Source organism: Phaseolus vulgaris, chromosome 8, assembly GCF_051622355.1.
Source record: "Phaseolus vulgaris cultivar YP4 chromosome 8, ASM5162235v1, whole genome shotgun sequence".
NCBI classification, from domain to species: domain Eukaryota; kingdom Viridiplantae; phylum Streptophyta; class Magnoliopsida; order Fabales; family Fabaceae; genus Phaseolus; species Phaseolus vulgaris.
In genome coordinates, this window is record NC_143505.1 from 41,528,039 (window position 1) to 41,549,191 (window position 21,153).

Sequence of the window (21,153 nt, forward strand, 5' to 3'; positions counted from 1 at the left end):
CTTCCTCCACACTCCATTCAAAGTACCCTCTCTTAAAACCCCAACTAAATCATTTTCCTCTTGCATTTCCCTCTAACCATTCTCTCGACTACGAACCTCGCTCTGAATACATTTAGGAACTCTTCTTTCACTTCTTCTCCCAGGTTTCTCTCTCCCGCTCTCCGCGTGAAAGCGCGCTTGAGAAACTCGATTTGTCTCTGAATTTTAGGATCCAATAGAAAAATTGTTTTCATCTTTCTTTCTGATGCATTTCAATTCTATATTGAAGCCAACGAGAATCGTCTTTCTCAAATTCCATTTCCGTATTTGAATTTGTATCGGTTTTTGTTGCAATTCTACTTTGTACAATCTAGATATTTGGAATCGATTAACTGTTCATTACTTTGGAGTATAACATGAAGATTTGTTCCGCTGATAAATGATTTAATTTTGGGAGAACGATGAGGATTTCTGAATTTATCCGGTTGATTTTTTTCATGGTTTCAATTGTCAAAGATTTTAGTTGTCCATTTACAGAAGATATTTTAATTCATTTTGTTGAGTTAGAGAGAGATAGGCTGAATCACGTATAAGCTGAGACTTAGAAGCTTTGGTTTGCAGATATTTGTTTACAGAATTTGATGGATGTCTTTTCATCCTTTCTTATGTCAATTTATTGTCATTCTTGACGTTGACATTTTTGAGTGTCACTATTGTCTGAAAATTAGTTGGAATAAGCAGTGGTTATATGTAGTTTTAATTTTATATCTCAATTCTTTTAACATGTTCTTGATCATGCTAACTTAATTAAGTTCATTTCGAAGTTAGAACTGAAGTTCTGTTATCGATTTCTTTTTTTTAGTTAATTCAGCAACCAGACTATGGATTCATATTCTTTGAAGTCTGTGTTCGATTTGCCACCGCCTTTTCGTTCATGTTTTAGTTTCAGGTACTGTACACATACTTTTTTTATGTGAAAGATATCCTAAGATGTTTGGCCAAATAATTTAATCAATTTCTTCTATTTTGTTCCTTACATTGTAATACAAAATTTGTGACCGGGATTACTTTGAATAGTGAAGTTAATGGTTGAAATACTTTTAGCAAATATAATTCTAAAATACTTTAGAGCTAGCAGGTCATAAGTTGTTACAGATAACTTTAGCTGCTCTAAGCTTTTCTTTAATGCAGGAACAGAAAAGAAAAAGAAGAGAAAAGAATGAAAAATATTTGTTTAAATTAAGTGAAATAAGATAAAAATAATAAAAAATGAGATAAATTTATTTATTATTAATAATTTTTTTTTAATATTTATTATTATTATTATTATAAATAAAACGTAAATATTAATAATTTATAAGATGTAATCAGTTATATAATCTAAATATTTATATAATATAAATATTAATAATATATTTAGAACTTATGAAAAATAAATACTACGAAATGATTGATAGTTAAATATATATCATATTTCTTGTTTCACAAGGGCAAAAAGTGAGTTGACATCTTTCTTTCTCGATAACTGGATTTTCTGTGCACATCATGAACCCAAACAAGCTCGCTCTTTCATTTTCCTCGCGCTCTCTTCCTCTCTCCCTTGATGAAAACAGGCATAAAGCTTTAGTCCGTGTCACATTTCCCAAGGTCTTGACTTGAATAAGAGATGAAAGTCATCTATCACTTATCTTTGAAATATAAAATAAAAATTGATGTTTTGCCTTCCGACCCTTTGATTGATTAGGTTCGGAAAATACTCTGCACCTTCGTGTCACGTGACTTTCTCTATATGGCATGCAGATATTTTAATTCGCTTCAGAGTGAATGCTTTCCTATCTGTTTCTACTCTGATGTAAACATGGTCATCTCTGCACCAACTGGGAGCGGTAAAACTGTACTCTTTGAGCTTTGTATTTTGAGGCTACTCTCCAGGTTCATATCTGCGGGGGGAATATTCATACATGAAAAGGGATCTCTTAAAACAGTAAGTCCTTTCCTAAAAGAAAAAGCCTATAGCCAAGTTGTTTTAATCCTTGTATTAATCTTGTAAGCCCAGTAATGTTTTGCTATAAAGGCAGATAAACAACAGCCGAAGCTTTAGTCACCGTGAATCATATGAATCACATTTTTATGAGTATTTCCGTTATGTTTAGTAACCACTTAATCATCTTTACTCTTCGTGTTAAGATCTATATAGCTCCATCCAAGGCTTTAGTGCAGGAGAAGCTCCGTGATTGGAATAAAAAGTTTGGGCCATGGGGAATAAATTGCCTGGAGCTGACAGGTGACAATGAATCTTACACTCCAAGGAGTATACTAGAAGCTGATATTATTCTCACAACTCCTGAGGTCAGTATGCAAATGGAAGAACATAAGCATATCAGGACCACTTGTTACTCTTTTCCATAATTTTGTTCTTATTTAAAATATTAAATGGATATATTTTATATTCACCCAAAAATTGGATATATTTTAATTTTATAATGAATGATTAAGTTTATGTATGCATATGTTCCCCGATCCCCTTAGCCTCCAGAAGCATATCTTTTTCAATAAGAAATTAAACTACACTTAGAGATTTATGTGTGATAAATCAGCATTCGTTGTTGTGTTCCTAAAATGACAACCTTTGATGGTCTTCTCCTTGGCCGTTTAGACAAGCACAAAAAGTAGGCTGACTGATTTATTGACACTATGGGAGATAGCTGAACTTGATTTCTTTTTCCAATGAATAGAAATTTGATGCAGTGTCACGATACGGTATAGAAAGTGGTGGCTTGAGCTTTTTCAGTGACATTGCACTTTTACTAATCGATGAAGTTCATCTATTGAATGATCCACGTGGAGCTTCCCTTGAAGCAATTGTTAGTAGAATAAAAATCGTTGCTGGCAATCCGAAATTGAAATCAAGTCCTCTGGCTCAGGTCCGCTTCCTAGCTGTGTCTGCCACAATTCCAAATATTGAGGATCTAGGTAATTTTTATTAATTGATATTGTTACAAGAGTCGTGAAAAATAAAATTACATGTCAACAACCATGGGAATTTTATGCAATACATGCACTATTGCAGCAAAGTGGCTTGAGGTTCCTGACCAAGGGATCAAAAGGTAGTTTTCCACCTAAACATCCACCATAGGACTTTGTCCTATGATACTGAAAGTCAATATTGAGACAAATTTTGCTTTGCTTTTTTGAATGTTCACAGGTTTGGAGAAGAAATGAGGCCCGTAAAGCTGACAACCAAGGTTTTTGGTACGCAAATATAATAGAACTCTGCATCGCTAATTTAGTTTCTGATCAATTATCATTCCATTTCTTGCATCCCACTACAAAATCTATACGTCCAAGTTCAGAAAAAAAGGGGATGGAAGCAACAAAGATTATTAATTTTGAATTTGTAATTTTTTGTTGAATATTAGTCAATGTCATGGTCTTCACTCCTGGCAGTGATATAGAGATGTTTTAATACCGTTCTACTACCATGTTTATATAGGCTATGCCCCCGCCAAGAATGACTTCCTCTTTGAAAAGGTTGGTTTGAAGTTGACAAAGTTCCGAGAGTATCAATCTTTATTTTTCTCTAGGAGCTGCTACTTTTAAATAACCCATTTTACTAATCAAACTTATTTTTATTGTGTTATACATATCTCTACTGCCATGCAGCGCCTTCAAAATTATATTTTCGGTAAGTAAAGATAAGTCATCCTACCAATTAACAGTTTTATACCTTGTAGCTTTTCACTACTATTGACATTTCTATACAAGGAGAACTATTTTTAGTCTATATGTACAAATGATTTCAGATGTTCTCATGCAATACTCAAGAGGGAAATCTGCTCTTGTATTTTGTTCAACAAGAAAAGGAGCACAAGAAGCTGCTCAGCGACTCTCTCAAATAGTAATGACTTTTGGTCAATCCAATCCATTCATTAAGAACAGAGAACAACAAGATCGGCTGAGGGAGGCTTCTCTAACATGCAGTGACAAGCAAATGCAGTCATACATCCTTTACGGTGGTATGAAAGGAATCTATTTATTGTTCTGGGCTTTGGCTAAACTATAATTTTTATTGGAAATTGATTACAATCCCATGCACGTGATAGAACTTCAAATTGGTTGATTGTGACTTAGAAAATGATTTTCCTACAGTTGGTTTTCACAACGGTGGGCTTTGCCTCAAAGATCGCAATATTGTAGAAGGCCTTTTTCTCAGGGGTGATATTCAAGTACTTTGCACTACAAATACGCTAGCCCATGGAATCAATCTCCCAGCGCATACAGTGGTTATTAAATCAACACAGCACTTGTATGTCAATTATTTTATGCATTTCATTGTAGCATATTGAAAAATATGTTTTTACAAGTTGATTTGTTGAAATATTATGGACAGCAACAAGGAAAAAGGTCTCTATATGGAATATGATCGCTCCACTATATTGCAGGTTAGCTTCTTCTTAAGATTCATTGTGATAACTATTCAAGATCTTCCAATATGGACAAATTATAGAGTATATGAGTGAGGTGTAAACTTTATCCTACTAGTGAGTTTTGTATGGTTAAGTTAAGCCTGAATCCACTTTATAAGATAGTAACAAAGCTAATCCTAGCAAAAGTTGTCCGCTCCCTATCTCATAAGTTTCTATATGTTAGCCAAGTCACTAAAGACTTGAATTGTATTGTACTTATGTATCTATCATTTTGTCTTCTTCAAAATATTCTCACAGAGGAGATAATTTGGCATGGTACCAAGTGGGAGGATTCGACTATATGAAGGATATTAATATAGGTTGAGCACATCACTTGCATAACCCTAGTAATCTGAAGATGGATCATATTTTACTTTGGCATCTCTAACTAGGTCATCCTTCATTTCTGACCTAAAACATGTGTTTCCGGATTTGTTTTTCAATCCTTCATTTGTGAAACTTGCATTTTAGCTAATAGTCATCCAATTCATTTTCCAAAAGAAAAGTATTTCAAATATTCCATAAAATGATTCAAACTCAATACTCAACAAATATTCGTACTTTCCGCTTTATCGTGAATATATAAATTGAGAGTTTTGGAATTATTTTCAACCATATGAACTTATTCGTGACACCTCATGTTTGCACACTCCTCAACAAAATGACATTGCAAAATGAAAAAAGAAATTGTCATATCCTTGAAACTATTTGTGCTCTTTTACTTGGAGCACATGTTCCTATCCCCCGTTGGACTGACGTGGTTACCATTGCAACGTATCTCATCAATCAAATGCTGTCAAAAGTTCATGAATTTAATGCTTCGCTATAAACATGGTCAAAACAGGTGCCATTACCCTCTGTACAAGAGCTCTCACCTCGTGAATATATAAATCGAGAGTTTTGTAATTATTTCAACCACATGGACTTATCTAAGAGACCTCATGCTGCACACTCCTCAACAAAATGACATTGCAAAACAAAAAAATCATCATATCCTTGAAATTGTTCATGCTCATTTACTTGGAGCATGTTTTCCTAGCCACCATTCGACAAATGAGGTTATTGCTGCGCCGTCTCTCATGAAGTAGATGCCATCCAAAGTTCTTGAATTTAAGACTTTGCATTAAGCATTGTCAACACTGGTACCATTACACTTTGTACAAAAGCTTTCACCTAGTGAATATTAAAACAAGAGTTTTGTAATTGTACTTGTATAGACTAATAGGACCTAGATAGTAAACAATTGTCTCTGATCCCTCAGTCGCTCCTCCTTTGTCCTTCTCGTACTCGCTCCTTAGGTCCTCTCGTACTCGCTCCTTAGTGCTTGGTCGCCTCCTTCGTTCCTCTCGTGCTTGCTACTTAGTTCCCGGTTGAGAGTCAACCTGCAAAGATTCTCCAACGATCAAATACTCAGTATAAGAGTGTATGATGTATTGATAAAAGCATACCTTACTCTTGTGTAAAAATGCTTATTTATAGTGTTTAGTAATGAGTTATCTTTCTCATAGGTCGTATCTGGCGCGTATCTTTAATAAAACAATATTAGCTGATTTATCTTATTGTTGCATAATTTGGAGATAATTATTTCGTAATTAAGTGCATATCTCATTCTCTATTTATTAGGTAATATTTGATATCTTTTAGTGATTTGATTTGATTTGTATAACTTTAATTACCTATTATTTCTTTCTTTAATTGGGTTGTAAATAATGTTGTACCGACCCGTCTTCGGGCGTTGACCAAAGTCAACATGTGGTAGGACCCACCAGGGGCTCCAAGAGGAAAAGTCAATACGTTGACCGCTTTGGGTGTTTACAGGCCTTGGGCGTCGCCAAGTTCGGGCGTCGCCAGCTTTGGGCATCGACCATTGTAGGGCCTCGACTGCCATAGGCGTCGCCCACCTCGAAGGCGTAACCAGTTGTCCTGAGAACGTGCTTTGGCCTAGATGGTGCCACCCCCCGATACCCACAGGTAGAAATGACCGTGGAGGGGGCAACATAGAAGGAGGCGGCACGGTAAAGGCCTGGAGGCCTCGGGCCTCGGTATGTCAGGAAGTGAGCATAGCTGAGAAAGGTGGATTTAAAGCCACACCTTCAGTACCAGTAAGAAGAACCCCAATCCATGACTTATCCGCGCATGAGGTGTAGGAATGCGGTAGAACGCACCACTGCTGATGCCCTCTGGAGCAGATACGACCTGTAAGAGGCCACGCCCCAGAGGGGCGTCTACATGCAGGGTACGTGGGCAACTCAGGGGACTCCCAGGGGAAGTGACTCAGAGACGGGTGCATCAGTTGGCTCCTATGCAGTCACCCCTGGGCATGCCGACACTCCAACAGGGCTACCGCACGCGCTGGGATACTCCTAAGTCTGGAATGCAGCGTCGTGAGGTGCGCTCGTTAGTAAGCTTAAGTCAGAGAAGCCACGTGGCAGAAACGCGGGCAAAGGTATATAAGGAACAAGAGAAACAACATAAGGTACGTTTTCTAGATACTCTGTCATTTGGCAAACTGCACGCACTTGTGAACTTGAGAGGAAATAGGAGAGAATTCAGTTACGCACTTCCAAGAGCACGGTTGTTGCCCTGTTCTGATACGGAGGTGCATGGTGTTTTCTGCCTCGTTTACTGACTTGAGCGTCGGAGTGCAAACGGCCGCGAACGCGCCATTTGTCTCTGTGTTGCAGGAAATCTTCACGGGAGAAGGAGAGGTTCGAAGGTTCGCGTTCCACCGTTCGAAGAGACGCGCGAAGGTGCTCAAGTATCTGGCAGGAACAAGTGTATAAATTTAGACTGTAATCACATTTGTAAACACATATCACAAATGCATTCCATCATTTTCTTTCAACTTGTTATTAGAGCTCCCGATTTGGGAGACTCTACTTCTGCAATTTTTTTTTTCTGGGAAGCCTTCATTGTTGCAATTATTTTTCCGGGCAGCCTTCATTGTTGTAACTATATTGTTGTTATCCGTTCACCACCACTTTGTACCGTTGACTGCCACTACCGCCGTCGGCGCCGACGATCACTATCGTCGTCGACCACCGCCACTTTTATTTTTTGAATAGGACCACCACCAAATTTTTGCCGATCTGCAAAGCCCAATCGGTTTTGTCTCATTGTTGTCAACTCTTACTGATGTCGGATAAAAAGATAACCCCTCTTAACTCCAATGATCTGCAGGTGTTGCAAAGCACAATCGTATTGATGGAACCAACAATGGGCCTAGTTGGTTCGTGCTACCCTCAAGGGAAGGAAGAAATTGAATCACCTAGAAGGGAACCCTCAAGCCAATATCGATCCTAAATATGAAGACTGGGACGATGAAGACTCTTTTATCATGACCTGGTTATGGAATTCTATGAAAAGGGAATTTTCATTTCGCAAAGGAAATGTGTACTTGATCTCTGTGAAAAAAGAGGTAAGTTGAGACGTAGAACCTTAGGAATTCCTATTGAACAAAATCCTAGAATTGGAAGTGAAGAGAGCTCTCTTGTATAAAAAAGAACCGAATTTCAGAGATTGGTAGGAAACTTACTTATCACACACAAGACATTGCTTGTGCAATTGGTGTGGTAAGTCAATTTATGCATGATCTGAGAGAGAAAGACATGCAAACAATTGACAATAGTCTTCAGTACTTGAGGTCAAGTCCAGAAAGGGACTACTCTCCAAGAAAGAAGATCCTTTTTTACCTTAAAGGACATATATTGATACAAACTTTGCAGGTTCTGTTATCGACAGAAAATCTACCTCTAGATCCGATATTTTTTTGGAAAAAGGAGGGTGACCTAGAGAAACAAAACTGAATAGGATATCCCATTCAAGGGCAAAAGTTGAATTTTAAGTCCTTGCTCGAGGTGTGTGCAGAGGACTTTGGATGTAGATAATTTAAGATCTTAAAATAAAGATCGACATCCTTATGCAATTGTATTGTGATAACAAGTCAGCCATGTGCATAGCTCAGACTCCCGTACAACCATGATTGCACCAAACATATTGAATTTGACATACACTTCATCAAAGATAATCTTGACAAATTCTAGTAGGTACGTCATGTTCCAACAAGAATTCAATTAGCAGACATCTTCACTAAGAGACTTTCTCAGACAAATTCCAATATCTTATAGGAAAGTTGGGAATCGATATTCATTTACCAACTTGAGGATGAGTGTTGTAAATAAGGGCTTATTAGGATATTTATATCCTAATATCTCTATAGTAATTAGGAAATTTTTTCCTAGAATCTACACATGCCAAAAAGTTTATTTTCTTTTAAGAGAATATGATTATTATAAATAGACGAGTTGAGAATTAACATGATTCTAATTAATAAAATATTATTTTATTCCTTCTCATTATTCAAGGGATTGATAGGAATTCTGAGTTGGAAGTTTCATGTTAGATGAAAATGAGCACGAGAAATAATATATAAGGAGAAAGACTCATAAACCCATTTCTTTAAGATTTTGGGTTGAAAGTGTTGTCTTGGTCTCTTATATGGGTTTGCTCATGTCTCATCAGTATTGAAGCTCCCTAATGTCTCCCCTCAAAGAACCTGTTAGGAACCAAGAATTATAAAGAGAAGAAAATAAAGGTTTTTATTGAATAGACAGAAAAGAACAAGAAATAGGAGAGCACTCTCTCCTTCAAGAGCTTCCCCTTCACAAAGAGCTAAAGCTCAATCTACAAAAATATTACACACTCCCCCTCCCCCTCTCCTTCTTTCTTATTTATATCTAACTAGCAAATCAAATAACAAACTCATGACTATTCTAATTCTAACTAACTCCTCCTCTATGTGTAACCTAACAATACACTCTTCCAAAAAACAACCTTGTCCTCAAGGTTGAAACAGTGGAACCTTGACTTCGTGGCTCATCTTCAACACCATGATCTTTATCTACTCTCCTGAAAGTATTGTGATATTGTCTATCATGGGAAGGGAACCCATTGATTACTGCATGCAAATTCAGGTCTGGAGGCTTAGGTGGTGGTGGGAGTGAGAGGGGGTTTTGTATAAAAGTCTCTGCACCCAGTAAGTTGAAATTCCAAGATTCTGATGTCATTGATGTTCTAGCCACCTTCATTATCAAATCTTGATCCCACAATGATTTCTTATGCATATGAAATAAATCTGAATCTGGGAAAAAATGATGCTTGGTTGCATCTCCACCTTCAACTTTCTTACTGGTTAGCTCTATAATTGGCCTATCAAGAAAAAGATCCTTACAACACTTAGTCTTCACTTTCTTTATTGATGCGTCCCCTTCTGCCCATATCATTTCAGTTTCTCTTGCAAATCTCACTTCATTTTTGGTTTTTGCTTTGGTGCAGAGGGTGTGATTCTTCATATCTGAACCTTCTCCCACATCTTGGGTCTTCTTCTCTTCATCATTAACAGATTTCTCTCCTCCCTTCGACATTTTGTCCCTTTTCTTGATGTCCTGCAGCAATTCTTTAATTTCCTTCAAGTCTAGAAGACTTTCCTTCAAGAACTTTGTGTCCGTTCTAACAGAGTTCTCTCCTCCCTCAGACATTCTTTCCCCTTTCTTGAAATCCCGCGACATTTCTTTTAACTCCAGCATGTCTTCTTTCAACCCCAAAATTTCCGCTCTTATTTCAGAATTCCATTTCCCTTGTTCGCTAGTAAATTTCTCTACTTCTGCCATCCTCTGTTCCATCTTTTCTTCCTCCCCCACTATTTTTCAGATCCGGCAGATCGGACCAAATTGTTAGGAACCAAGAATTATAAAGAGAAGAAAATAAAGGTTTTTATTGAATAGACAGAAAAGAACAAGAAATAGGAGAGCACTCTCTCCTTCAAGGGCTTCCCCTTCACAAAGAGCTAAAGCTCAATCTACAAAAATATTACACACTGCCCCTCCCCCTCTCCTTCTTTCTTATTTATATCTGTTAGATATTATTAGATATAATTAGATATTATTTGATATTATGAGATATTATAGATATTGTTAGATATCTCATATTTATGTAATGGGCTTAGCCCATATGTTTCTTTTTCCTATATAAACATAACCCTATGTGTTCAATATACACAAGGGATTTACCCTATTCTTTCTTTTCCTTTAATATGGTATCAGAGCATAAGGTTAGGGTTTAGGGTTCAATTTTTATTGGTGAATCCACTATTCACTGGAATTTTCTAGCCACCACCCCCACTGTCTCGCCGGACCTTCGCCGGACCTTCACCGGACCTTCGTCGGAACTTCGCCGGACCTTCGCCGGAGACGCCGCCGGAATCGCTGTCGGAGCCTTCATCTTTGTTGCTCCCGCCAATTAACCGGTGACTGGATTTGTCCTTATCTTTTATGGCTTCTTCCGCTTCCGCTGCCACTATGGCTTCTTCTTCTGTCATTATGCCGGATTCATCTATTTATACTAATTACGTCAATGTTCATCTTTCCATTGACAAATTGGATGGAACCAATTATGACACTTGGGCATCAGATATTAAATTATGGCTTAAGAGTCAAGGTTATGTTGATCATCTTACTCATCCTACTCTTCCTGAAAATGAGGTTGTTCGTTGGTCGAAAATTGATGCTCAATTATGCATTGTTATCAAATCGACCATTCACTCATCTTTAAAACAAATTTTTCGTACCTATGAAACATGTTCAGAAGTTTGGGAACAAGCAAAATTATTATACACCAATGATACTCAACGTCTTTATGGTGTGTGTCAAAATCTTCTCACAATTGTTGCTCCCAAACGTCTTGATGGTACAATGGCAGAATATCTAGGTAAACTTCATGCTCTTCTTCATGATTTTAATGAGTTATTACCTCCTGCCTCTACTCCTTCTCAAGAACTAGAACAAAGATCCAAGTTCTTCATGTTATTGGGTTTACATGGTCTTCCTGATGATTATTCTCACGTTCGTGATCAAATTTTGGGATCTCCTATTGTGCCCAATTTTACTTCCACTTGTTCTACCCTTTTGCGCGTGCCAGGTAAACACACCGCTGATATAACGTCTCATGTTGATGACTCTTCTGCTTTAGTATCTCAGCATAATGATCGTACTCGCCCTCACAAGCCAGGCAAAGGGCGTCACAAGTGTGACCATTGTGGCAAACTTGGCCACAAAATTGACAGATGTTATGCCTTACATGGTCGTCCTCCTAGATCTGTTGCGGTTGCTCAAATTGCCCCTGTGCAACCTTCTACCATGGACCATACTTCAATTGATACCCCAAGCCAGCCTGCTATTTTCAATGAATTTCTTAAATGGTATGAGGATCGTCAGAACCCTAGTTCCACGGCTTCTGTTGCACATTCAGGTACATCTTTTGTTGGCCTCACTCACTCCACTTCCCATGGCCCTTGGGTTCTAGATTCAAGTGCCACTGATCACATTACTGGTAATAAATCTTTTTTCTCTTCCCTATCTACTACGGGTTATTTACCTTCAGTTACCATGGCCAATGGATATAGGGTACCATCACATGGTGTTGGTACTATTAATCTTTTTTCATCTTTATCTATTGATAATGTTCTTTATGTCCCTGGGTCTCCATTTAACTTATTATCCATTAGTCGTCTCACTCGTTCCCTTGACTGTGTTATTTCTTTTACCAAAGATTCTGTTACTTTACAGGACCGGAGTTTGGGACGGATGATTGGCACCGGATGTGAGTCTCATGGACTTTATCAACTACAGATCTCTGCACATGTTGGCGCAATTATGGATTCTCCATCTCTCATTCATGCTCGGTTGGGTCATCCTAGTCTTGCCAAGATGCAACAGCTTGTTCCAAGTTTGTCTAATGTGTCTACTTTATCGTGTGAGTCGTGTCAGTTAGGGAAACACATTCGTAGTTCTTTTCCTCGTAGTGTCTCACAACGTGCTTCATCTCCTTTTGCCTTAGTTCACTCTGACATTTGGGGACCAAGTCGTATTAAGTCTAATTTAGGATTTCAGTATTTTGTTACTTTTATTGATGATTATTCAAGATGTACTTGGGTATTTTTAATGAAAAACCGTTCTGAGTTGTTTTCTATATTTCAAATATTTTACAATGAAATTAAAAATCAATTTGGAATTTCCATCCGAATTTTGCGCAGTGATAATGGACGTGAGTATCTTTCTCATCCTTTTAAAAATTTTATGGCTTCTCATGGTATTCTTCATCAAACTTCATGTGCTTATACACCTCAACAAAATGGGGTAGCTGAGCGCAAGAATAGACATCTTGTTGAAACAACTCGTACTATTTTAATCCATGGTGATGTTCCTCAGCGTTTTTGGGGTGATGCTGTTCTTAGTGCATGTTATCTCATTAATCGCATGCCATCTTCAGTTTTAGATAACAAAATTCCTCATTCTATTTTATTTCCACATGACCCTCTCCACTCTTTACCTCCCAAAGTTTTTGGGTCCACATGTTTTGTTCATAATTTTAGTCCTGGTCTTGATAAATTATCTCCTAAGTCACACAAATGTGTCTTTTTAGGGTTCACTAGATCACAAAAAGGATATAAATGTTTCTCACCGTCTTTAAACCGTTATTTTATTTCAGCAGATGTCACCTTCAGTGAATCTTCCCTTTACTTTAAGTCTTGTCCTTCTCCTTCAATTTCTTCATCTAATCAAGTAAATATTCCTCTTGTTGTGCCTAGTGCACCTAACAATTCACCACCGCCGCCAACTCTTCAGGTGTATAGTCGTCGTCAACCGTCTCATCGTCCATCAACAGACTCTATTCTGGTGCCAACAGCTCATCCCCCTCCGGCTCCTATAGTTGAACCTCCGACTGTTGAACCTGATCTTCCTATTGCTATCCGTAAAGGTATACGTTCTACTCGTAATCCCTCTCCACATTATACTGCTTTGAGTTACCATAGACTATCTCAACCCTTTTATACCTGCCTTTCGTCTATTTCTTCTGTATCCATTCCAAAATCTGTAGGTGATACCTTAGCCCATCCTGGTTGGCGTCAGGCCATGCTTGATGAAATGAATGCGCTTCAGAATAATGGAACTTGGGAACTTGTTCCTTTACCATCTAGGAAATCTGTTGTTGGTTGCAGGTGGATTTTTGCTATCAAAGTTGGTCCTGATGGTACTATTGATCGTCTCAAAGCTCGTCTTGTGGCTAAGGGTTATACCCAAATTTTTGGTTTAGACTATGGTGATACTTTTTCTCTAGTAGCAAAGATGGCCTCTGTTCGCTTATTCATAGCTATGGCTGCTCTTCAACAATGGCCTCTTTATCAACTGGATGTTAAAAATGCTTTTCTTAATGGGGATTTGCAGGAAGAAATTTATATGGAGCAACCTCCCGGTTTTGTTGCTCAGGGGGAGTCTTCTGGATTGGTATGTCGTCTTCGCAAATCCTTATATGGCCTCAAGCAGTCTCCTAGGGCTTGGTTTGGAAAATTTAGCAATGTTGTTCAACAATTTGGTATGACTCGCAGTGAAGGCGATCATTCAGTTTTTTATCGTCACTCGAGTGCTGGGTGTATCTATCTTGTAGTATATGTTGATGACATTGTTCTTACAGGAAGTGATCACCATGGCATCTCACAAGTAAAACAACACCTTTGTCAACACTTTCAGACCAAAGATCTTGGCAAACTCAGATATTTCTTGGGGATTGAGGTAGCACAATCCAATACTGGTATTGTTATCTCTCAAAGAAAATACGCATTAGATATTTTGGAGGAAATTGGGTTGATGAATTCGAAATCTGTTGATCCCAACGTCAAGCTTCTACCCAATCAGGGGGAGCCTCTTTCAGATCCTGAGAAGTACAGGAGATTAGTTGGAAGATTGAACTATCTCACTGTTACTCGTCCTGATATTTCCTTTGCAGTCAGTGTGGTGAGTCAATTTCTTAATTCTCCATGTGAAGATCATTGGAATGCAGTCATTCGTATAGTGAAGTACATTAAAGGCTCTCCTGGAAAAGGTTTGTTATATGGTCATAATAACCATACTAAAGTCGTTTGTTATTCAGATGCTGATTGGGCAGGATCTCCATCTGATAGAAGGTCAACTTCTGGTTATTGTGTCTCCATTGGTGATAACTTGATCTCTTGGAAGAGCAAGAAACAAAGTGTTGTGGCAAGATCTAGTGCAGAAGCAGAATATAGAGCTATGGCCTCGGCTACTTGTGAGCTTATTTGGCTTAAACAGTTACTTAAAGAATTGCAATTTGGAGAGTTTACTCAAATGACACTGATATGTGATAATCAGGCTGCTCTTCATATTAGCTCAAATCCAGTTTTTCATGAAAGGACAAAACATATTGAGATTGATTGTCATTTCATTCGAGAAAAGATTATATCAGGAGATATCAAGACTGAGTTTGTTAATTCAAATAATCAATTAGCAGATATTTTTACTAAACCCTTACGAGGACCTAGGATTGATTACATTTGTAACAAGCTGGGTACATATGATCTATATGCACCAGCTTGAGGGGGAGTGTTAGATATTATTAGATATAATTAGATATTATTTGATATTATGAGATATTATAGATATTGTTAGATATCTCATATTTATGTAATGGGCTTAGCCCATATGTTTCTTTTTCCTATATAAACATAACCCTATGTGTTCAATATACACAAGGGATTTACCCTATTCTTTCTTTTCCTTTAATAATATCTAACTAACAAATCAAATAACAAACTCATGACTATTCTATATCTTCCTAACTCTTCTATGTGTAACCTAACAGAACCCAACAAGTGGTGTCAAAGTTGATTGTTTGCTTGGTGACTAGCTCGTACAATATGTGATGCATCCTAGTTTTGTGAATTCCTTGTATCAAAAGTCTTGCTACAGAGGTTTAAAGCAAGTGTTTTCCCTTGTGTAAAGGATACTACAGTTAAGGATCATATGTTCATTTTCAAGCACCGAAGTGAAGAATCTAATGCCCTTACAATTTCTTGCCATTGGCAAATATTTTGAATTGAAATTCCTAACTAAAATAATTCTTCCCTTTGAATCATACAATCAATTTTTCTTCAAACATGATTAACTGATAGAAACAGATTCCCACCAAACAAGATTTCAAGAATTTGAACACTAAGTTAGAACCCAAGAAAATTTTGGGTTGAAAAGTGCAAAAGCAAAAGCTTCTAGAGCATGGAAAGAGATTTAGATTGTAGAGCTAAAGTTGTGATACCATATCCTTTGACTGAATGCCTCTCATTGTTGTGAGAACCCATTTAATACGAATCTTTAACATTACATGGGGAAAAAAATTGTCTGTGGCTATACAAGAGATTTAGGTTTTAGAGTTGAAGTTCTGGTACCATATCAAATTTGATTGAATGCTTCTCATCATTGAGAGAGTCCCATCTAATAAGAATCTTTTAACGTTATACAAGGAAACTTTACCTATAGCTGTACAAGGAAACTCTGCTTAATACATGACTAATTTTAGAGTTATTCAAACTTGTCAACTAATGACGTAAAACAGCAAGTAATTACCTGTTCAAATATATGCATTTTTTTTCAAGTAAATGATATGAATGATCGTGTGTAGAAGCGTCTAGGTCCTCTCGTAAGAGATTTCGAAGAACGATTAGGCTTTGGACAAAGGGAACCTTTAGGTGGCTTCCGATTATACCAAGAACAAGAACAATGATAGAGAATTGAGAAAAGGAAACAAAGTGCATATATTATTCATATCCAGATAATAGTTTAATACTCTATTTATAGAGTACTAAAGATTACAAATGCTAGAAATATATAATAGAAACTACTAACTAAATCCCAACTAAAGAGATATATGATAAAAACTGCTAACTAAATCCCAACTAAAAGATAAATGATAAATGATAGAAACTACTAATTAAATCCTAACTAATTAAAGCCCAACTAATTAAATCCAACTAATTAAATCCCAATATCTACCAATTAAATCTTAACCACCCAACACTAATATTAATCAAATCCCAAAACTTTAGTATATAACCGTAAATATTGTGGGAAAATTAAACGGGAATCAATTAGCTAATCCACATCTAGTGTTTAATTGTTTCATGTTGTGTATATCATTTGATTAAAAACCATTTCATGGTACAGATGTGTGGAAGGGCAGGCCGACCCCCATTTGATGATACAGGCATGGTTATAATCATGACAAGGAGAGAAACGGTGAAATATGCTACTTGCATATATATATATATATATATATATATTTCCAACTCATTTCTCTCTCTGATTTGTTCCTATGTTCACAAAGTTCTTTAATTTTGATCACGAGCTCTAGTGTTTCACAACACGTGTTCTTATTTGCTCTTACATAATGTCATACAACAGGTTCATTTGTATGAGAATCTCTTAAATGGGTGTGAAGTGGTGGAATCACAGTAAGACTGCCTATTCCAAAATTGCTAAATAGATATGATGCCTTTGATATTGCTCATGGTTTGCTAACGTTGTGTATTGACCACACTCAGCTAATTAATGTTTGCTTACTATAGATTGCTCTCATGTTTGACGGAGCATTTACTTGCGGAAATAGTTCAACTGACAGTATCTGATATTACAAAAGCAATTGAATGGCTTAAATTCTCCTACTTGTATGTTAGAATGAAAATGGTAAGTAACTCCACATGCCTGTAATTTTGTTCATTAGTTTCCTGTCCCATCTGATAAAAAAAATTATGCACAACCAGAATCCTATGAACTATGCAATTAAGAAAGGAATTTCTGGCGATAGTTTAGAGAAGCATGTACAAGGTACAGTTATCATCATTCCCCCCTCCATTTATCTCCCTCTATAAATTATTGAAGCTATTTTCTCTCAGATATTTGTGTGCATAAAGTTAACGAGTTATCACAATGTCAAATGATCTGGGTTGATGAAGATGGTTTCCTCTTGCGACCATTAGGTATTAATATATTTTAAGTATAATGCATATCTCTGATGTAATGGTAAAATATTGTAATTCAAATTGACTGCTGATGTCTTCCTTTTCCTGCCTTAGATCCGGGAAGGTTAATGACAAAGTACTATTTGAGGTTTGACACTATGAAACAGATAATGCGGACTCCTGAAAATTTCAGTTTGGAAAATGCACTTCATGTTGTTTGCAGTGCAGAAGAAATTGCATGTGCGGTTATATTTGTAAAACGAAATTAAATAAACAATGCATTGACATTAAAACTTGACAATTCTGCACTATAAAAATGAAGGGATACAGCTTAGACGCAATGAGAAGAAGCTCTTAAATGAGATCAATGCTGATAAAGATGGACGGCTTCGCTTTCACATTCTTGGAGATAAAGGGAAAAAGAAAAAGCGCATTCAAACAAGAGAAGAAAAGATATTTATTTTAGCAAATGACTGCTTAACTGGTGATCCATCAGTTCATGACCTATCTTTGATTCAGGTGTTGCATTGTAACATAAGTATTTTTGTTGATCAACATTCTAAAATCATTAGTGATTGAGTACACTTGATGCTACAGGACATGAATTCTATATGCTCAAATGGATTTAGAATTGCAAAATGCATGAAAGAGTACTTTTTTTATAAAAGGAATTACAAAGGAGCTGTGAATTCAGCACTTCTAGCCAAATCACTTGACCAGAAACTTTGGGATGACAGTCCATACCTTCTGAAACAGTTGCCTGGAATTGGGATGGTTACAGCAAAGGTAATATTGATTGATGCGCTATTGTCATTAACGCTTAATAGTTAATAATACATATGCACTAGCAACCAGTTGGAAATATTCTTATTTTGATGTTCTTTCTAGGCACTGCATTCAATGGGAGTTAAATCGTTTGAGGCACTTGCTGAAGCTGATCCTAGGAGAATAGAGCTAGTGACTGGTCGAAAATACCCATTTGGTAACCATATTAAAGATTCTCTGCTCTCTCTGCCTCCAAAAGTTGATGTGAAGCTTGCAGAAGTTGAAAACCACATAGAAGGAAAATCCAAGATAGTAGTGACATTGGCTAGGATATCACAGTCAGGACAGTCAGTTAAAGGACATTATGCTGATATGGTGTGTTATCTGAATGTCTTCTAAGGAAAATTTCTTGCATATGACAATTAAAATAAGTTGCACAAATTTCTTTCTCACAGATAATTGGTTCAGAGGACAACACTATTCTCTTTCATGAAAAGATAAGGTGATGACTTACTAATTCAGTTTTTATGACTTGATAGTGTACCAGAATTAAAGAATCCTAAAATGAATTTTATTCATGGTATTGACTAGTTGGTATTATGGCAAACTAATTGTGCAAATTGTTCTTTCCTCATCTGATCAAGGTTTAATGTTCCCGAAATCGTTACCACAGGGTTGATCAGTTCCCCAGGTATATGATTAAAACCTTGCCTTTAACTTTTAGTAAAAACATAAAACAATACTGTAGAGCATTCAAGACTATAAGAATGCAAAGAATTTTAATTTGGAGGATTTTGAGAACAATGTTTAAACAAAATATCACTGTAGATAAAAAAGATTAATACATTGGCCATTGTAAATGTGAAAAGGCTTGAAAGTTTTTTTGCATAAAACTTTGTAGCAATTTATGATATCTTATCGATTGGATAATGCAAACTGTTCAGCTTTAAATATATTACAAATGCAGTTCGAGTTGCTTATGCAAATGAATAAAGCTACACAACTCTTATGGTCACACAAATTTTAGGCTGAGATAAATTTCTTTTTTCATGTTGCAGCCCATACTGTGCAACAATTCTTGTGCCCATTCCACAAGAGAAGCAAACTATCAAAGCTGATTTTATATTTGAGGAATACAGTAAGATGTGGTCAATAGAAGTCTAAATTATATCTTCTTCAGCAAATTTTTCTAAATTGTGAAGTTATCACTCAATACTTCAGTTTTGTCTATTCAGTTGGTATTGATGTCCACCAAAAGCTTTCCTTAATGAGAGAGAGCAATTCAATTGTGCTTTTGAAAAGAAACAGGAAGCAGGCTTCGTGTGCTCCACCTGAAAAGATATATGTCATAGAAGATGACAACATAACTGTACCTCATTTACCAACGAAAGAACTATGCACATTGAGCGTGGACAAGGATTCCATGTTAGTCATTTTCCCTTGAAATGCATGATTTTATGTTATTCTTGTTAATATAATCTTCAGACCTAAAATTTTATGTGTGTTCTATTGCAGTCCAAGTTTCGACCTCTTGGATGAAAGTTTAGATGAAGGTACAACTCCAGAGATGATTATATTGACCTTTATGATTTTGGAAAACCTTCTTTCGTCTTTCTTCTGCTTTACATGGGTTTTGGCCATCGTAATGAGCATTTTTCTTGTAGAGGAAGATGGGCATGCTCTTGGGGTTGAAGAGGACAAATGCAAAATGATCACGGAGAAAACAGTATTTGACCACATTCGTCAGAAAGCCAAAAGCTTTTCTCTCCTATCTGCATTTGATAACATTCGCTGTCCATCACTAGAGGTCTTTCTTTCAAAAGATAATACCCGTGTGAAGAGCCATAACCATCATCATGAGATAGTTGTTCTGGATGATGAAGACGGACTTCAAGTTCCTCAACCTAATGGTGTCAATTTGCCTGTTGAGCTCAAAAAGGCAGAACAGGATGGGATCAAACATCATCTGACTTTAAACGATCATGATACTACTGGGAGCTCAAATATAGTTGATACAGGTACAGCTAGGACGTGTCATGTGATGCAGCAAGTAGTTTTCTCTCTTTTGATATCATGTTATCATTGTTTCTTTTTATCCCTAAAGGTTTTTTCCTCCCTGAACCTGAAGCAAGAACTCATGGAAAATCAACTGAAGAAACTGTATTTGACCATATACGGAGAAAATCCGAGGAGTTTGCACTGATTAATAAGTTTGACAAAACAGAGTTATTCTCAAAGAATAATCCGAGTTCCTTGAGAGCAGCTTTTGGTGTGGCAAGAGAGACAAACTCCTTGAACATTGCCAGTAATAATATGCTTACTTCATATGTGAAAAATGCTTCTGAAGTATATGCATCCAGTATGCAGGTTGGTACATGTAAATGTAAAAAGAATTGAAAGTTTCTGTGGTATTGATAGAGAACTAAATATTTCTAGTATTTTAAAGCACTTTTCTTTCATATCTTCCGTTTATATCCTAACAGTTAGTTTTTCAATGTTAAAGCAGAAAAAGAGGTTGTTAGAGGACTCAGATCCCGGAAGCTTTGCAGTGAGTAGTAAGAAGCATCGTTGCACTTCTAGAGAATTTATAGAAGAGCAGTCTAGCCCAAGTGAAATAAGAAGACAGAGCTGTTCTATGGAAACCACAGGCCAAAAGGAAATAGAGTCATATCTTGGGTTTAAAAGTGTATTTTCCTTTCTCTAACCGGACAGCTGAATAGCTGATAACACTACTACATTTAACTGGAAAAAAAAGTGTACCACTCTTAAACTTGTATTCTTTGAACGAATTTCTGAGCAAAATCCCTGTGTGCTACTTCGTATAGCACTTGGCACTGCAGGAAGTTCACCTACCCCTATAATCTTGACCTTGAGTCTTTAAATTTGGAAACTGAGGAAAAAAAAAAGAAATTGCCATATAAGAAAATCCTTGAAGAAAACCTCACTCTTAAATATCATTTCTCCGTTAGTTCAACACTTTCATGAACTGACTTTCAAGGAAAAGATAATTTAAATAAGTGCCTTACATAAGAGCTTTTATAAAAAAAATTATTTTTCTAAGAACAAAATCATAATAAAACT

The 21,153-nt window shown here is 36.7% G+C and overlaps 1 protein-coding gene across 18 annotated transcripts; it reads left to right on the forward strand.

Annotated features, from left to right (window-relative positions):
- Positions 1-3: 3 nt before the first annotated feature.
- RCK (DNA helicase ROCK-N-ROLLERS) lies at positions 4-20,924 on the forward strand. 18 transcript variants are annotated; one of them, XM_068629241.2, is made up of 29 exons: positions 4-143; positions 842-928; positions 1,780-1,963; positions 2,167-2,328; positions 2,715-2,952; positions 3,050-3,086; positions 3,185-3,231; positions 3,473-3,510; positions 3,643-3,664; positions 3,783-3,995; positions 4,129-4,285; positions 4,370-4,421; positions 16,514-16,585; positions 16,751-16,800; positions 16,915-17,032; positions 17,110-17,173; positions 17,242-17,325; positions 17,422-17,547; positions 17,630-17,826; positions 17,905-18,093; positions 18,196-18,447; positions 18,528-18,574; positions 18,746-18,763; positions 19,131-19,210; positions 19,308-19,497; positions 19,588-19,625; positions 19,737-20,090; positions 20,177-20,439; positions 20,576-20,924. In XM_068629241.2, exons 2-29 carry the CDS (start codon positions 861-863, stop codon positions 20,774-20,776), a joined length of 3,561 nt encoding a protein of 1,186 aa, XP_068485342.1. In that variant the 5' UTR covers positions 4-143; positions 842-860; the 3' UTR covers positions 20,777-20,924. The 18 variants fall into 18 exon arrangements, 13 of the variants coding, with proteins under 13 accessions (XP_068485342.1, XP_090149971.1, XP_068485338.1 ...); XM_068629237.2 differs by lacking the exons at positions 4-143; positions 842-928 and adding an exon at positions 1,471-1,626 and having other exon boundaries at positions 1,724-1,963; XM_068629239.2 differs by lacking the exons at positions 4-143; positions 842-928 and adding an exon at positions 1,471-1,626 and having other exon boundaries at positions 1,724-1,963; positions 20,201-20,439.
- Positions 20,925-21,153: the final 229 nt, after the last annotated feature.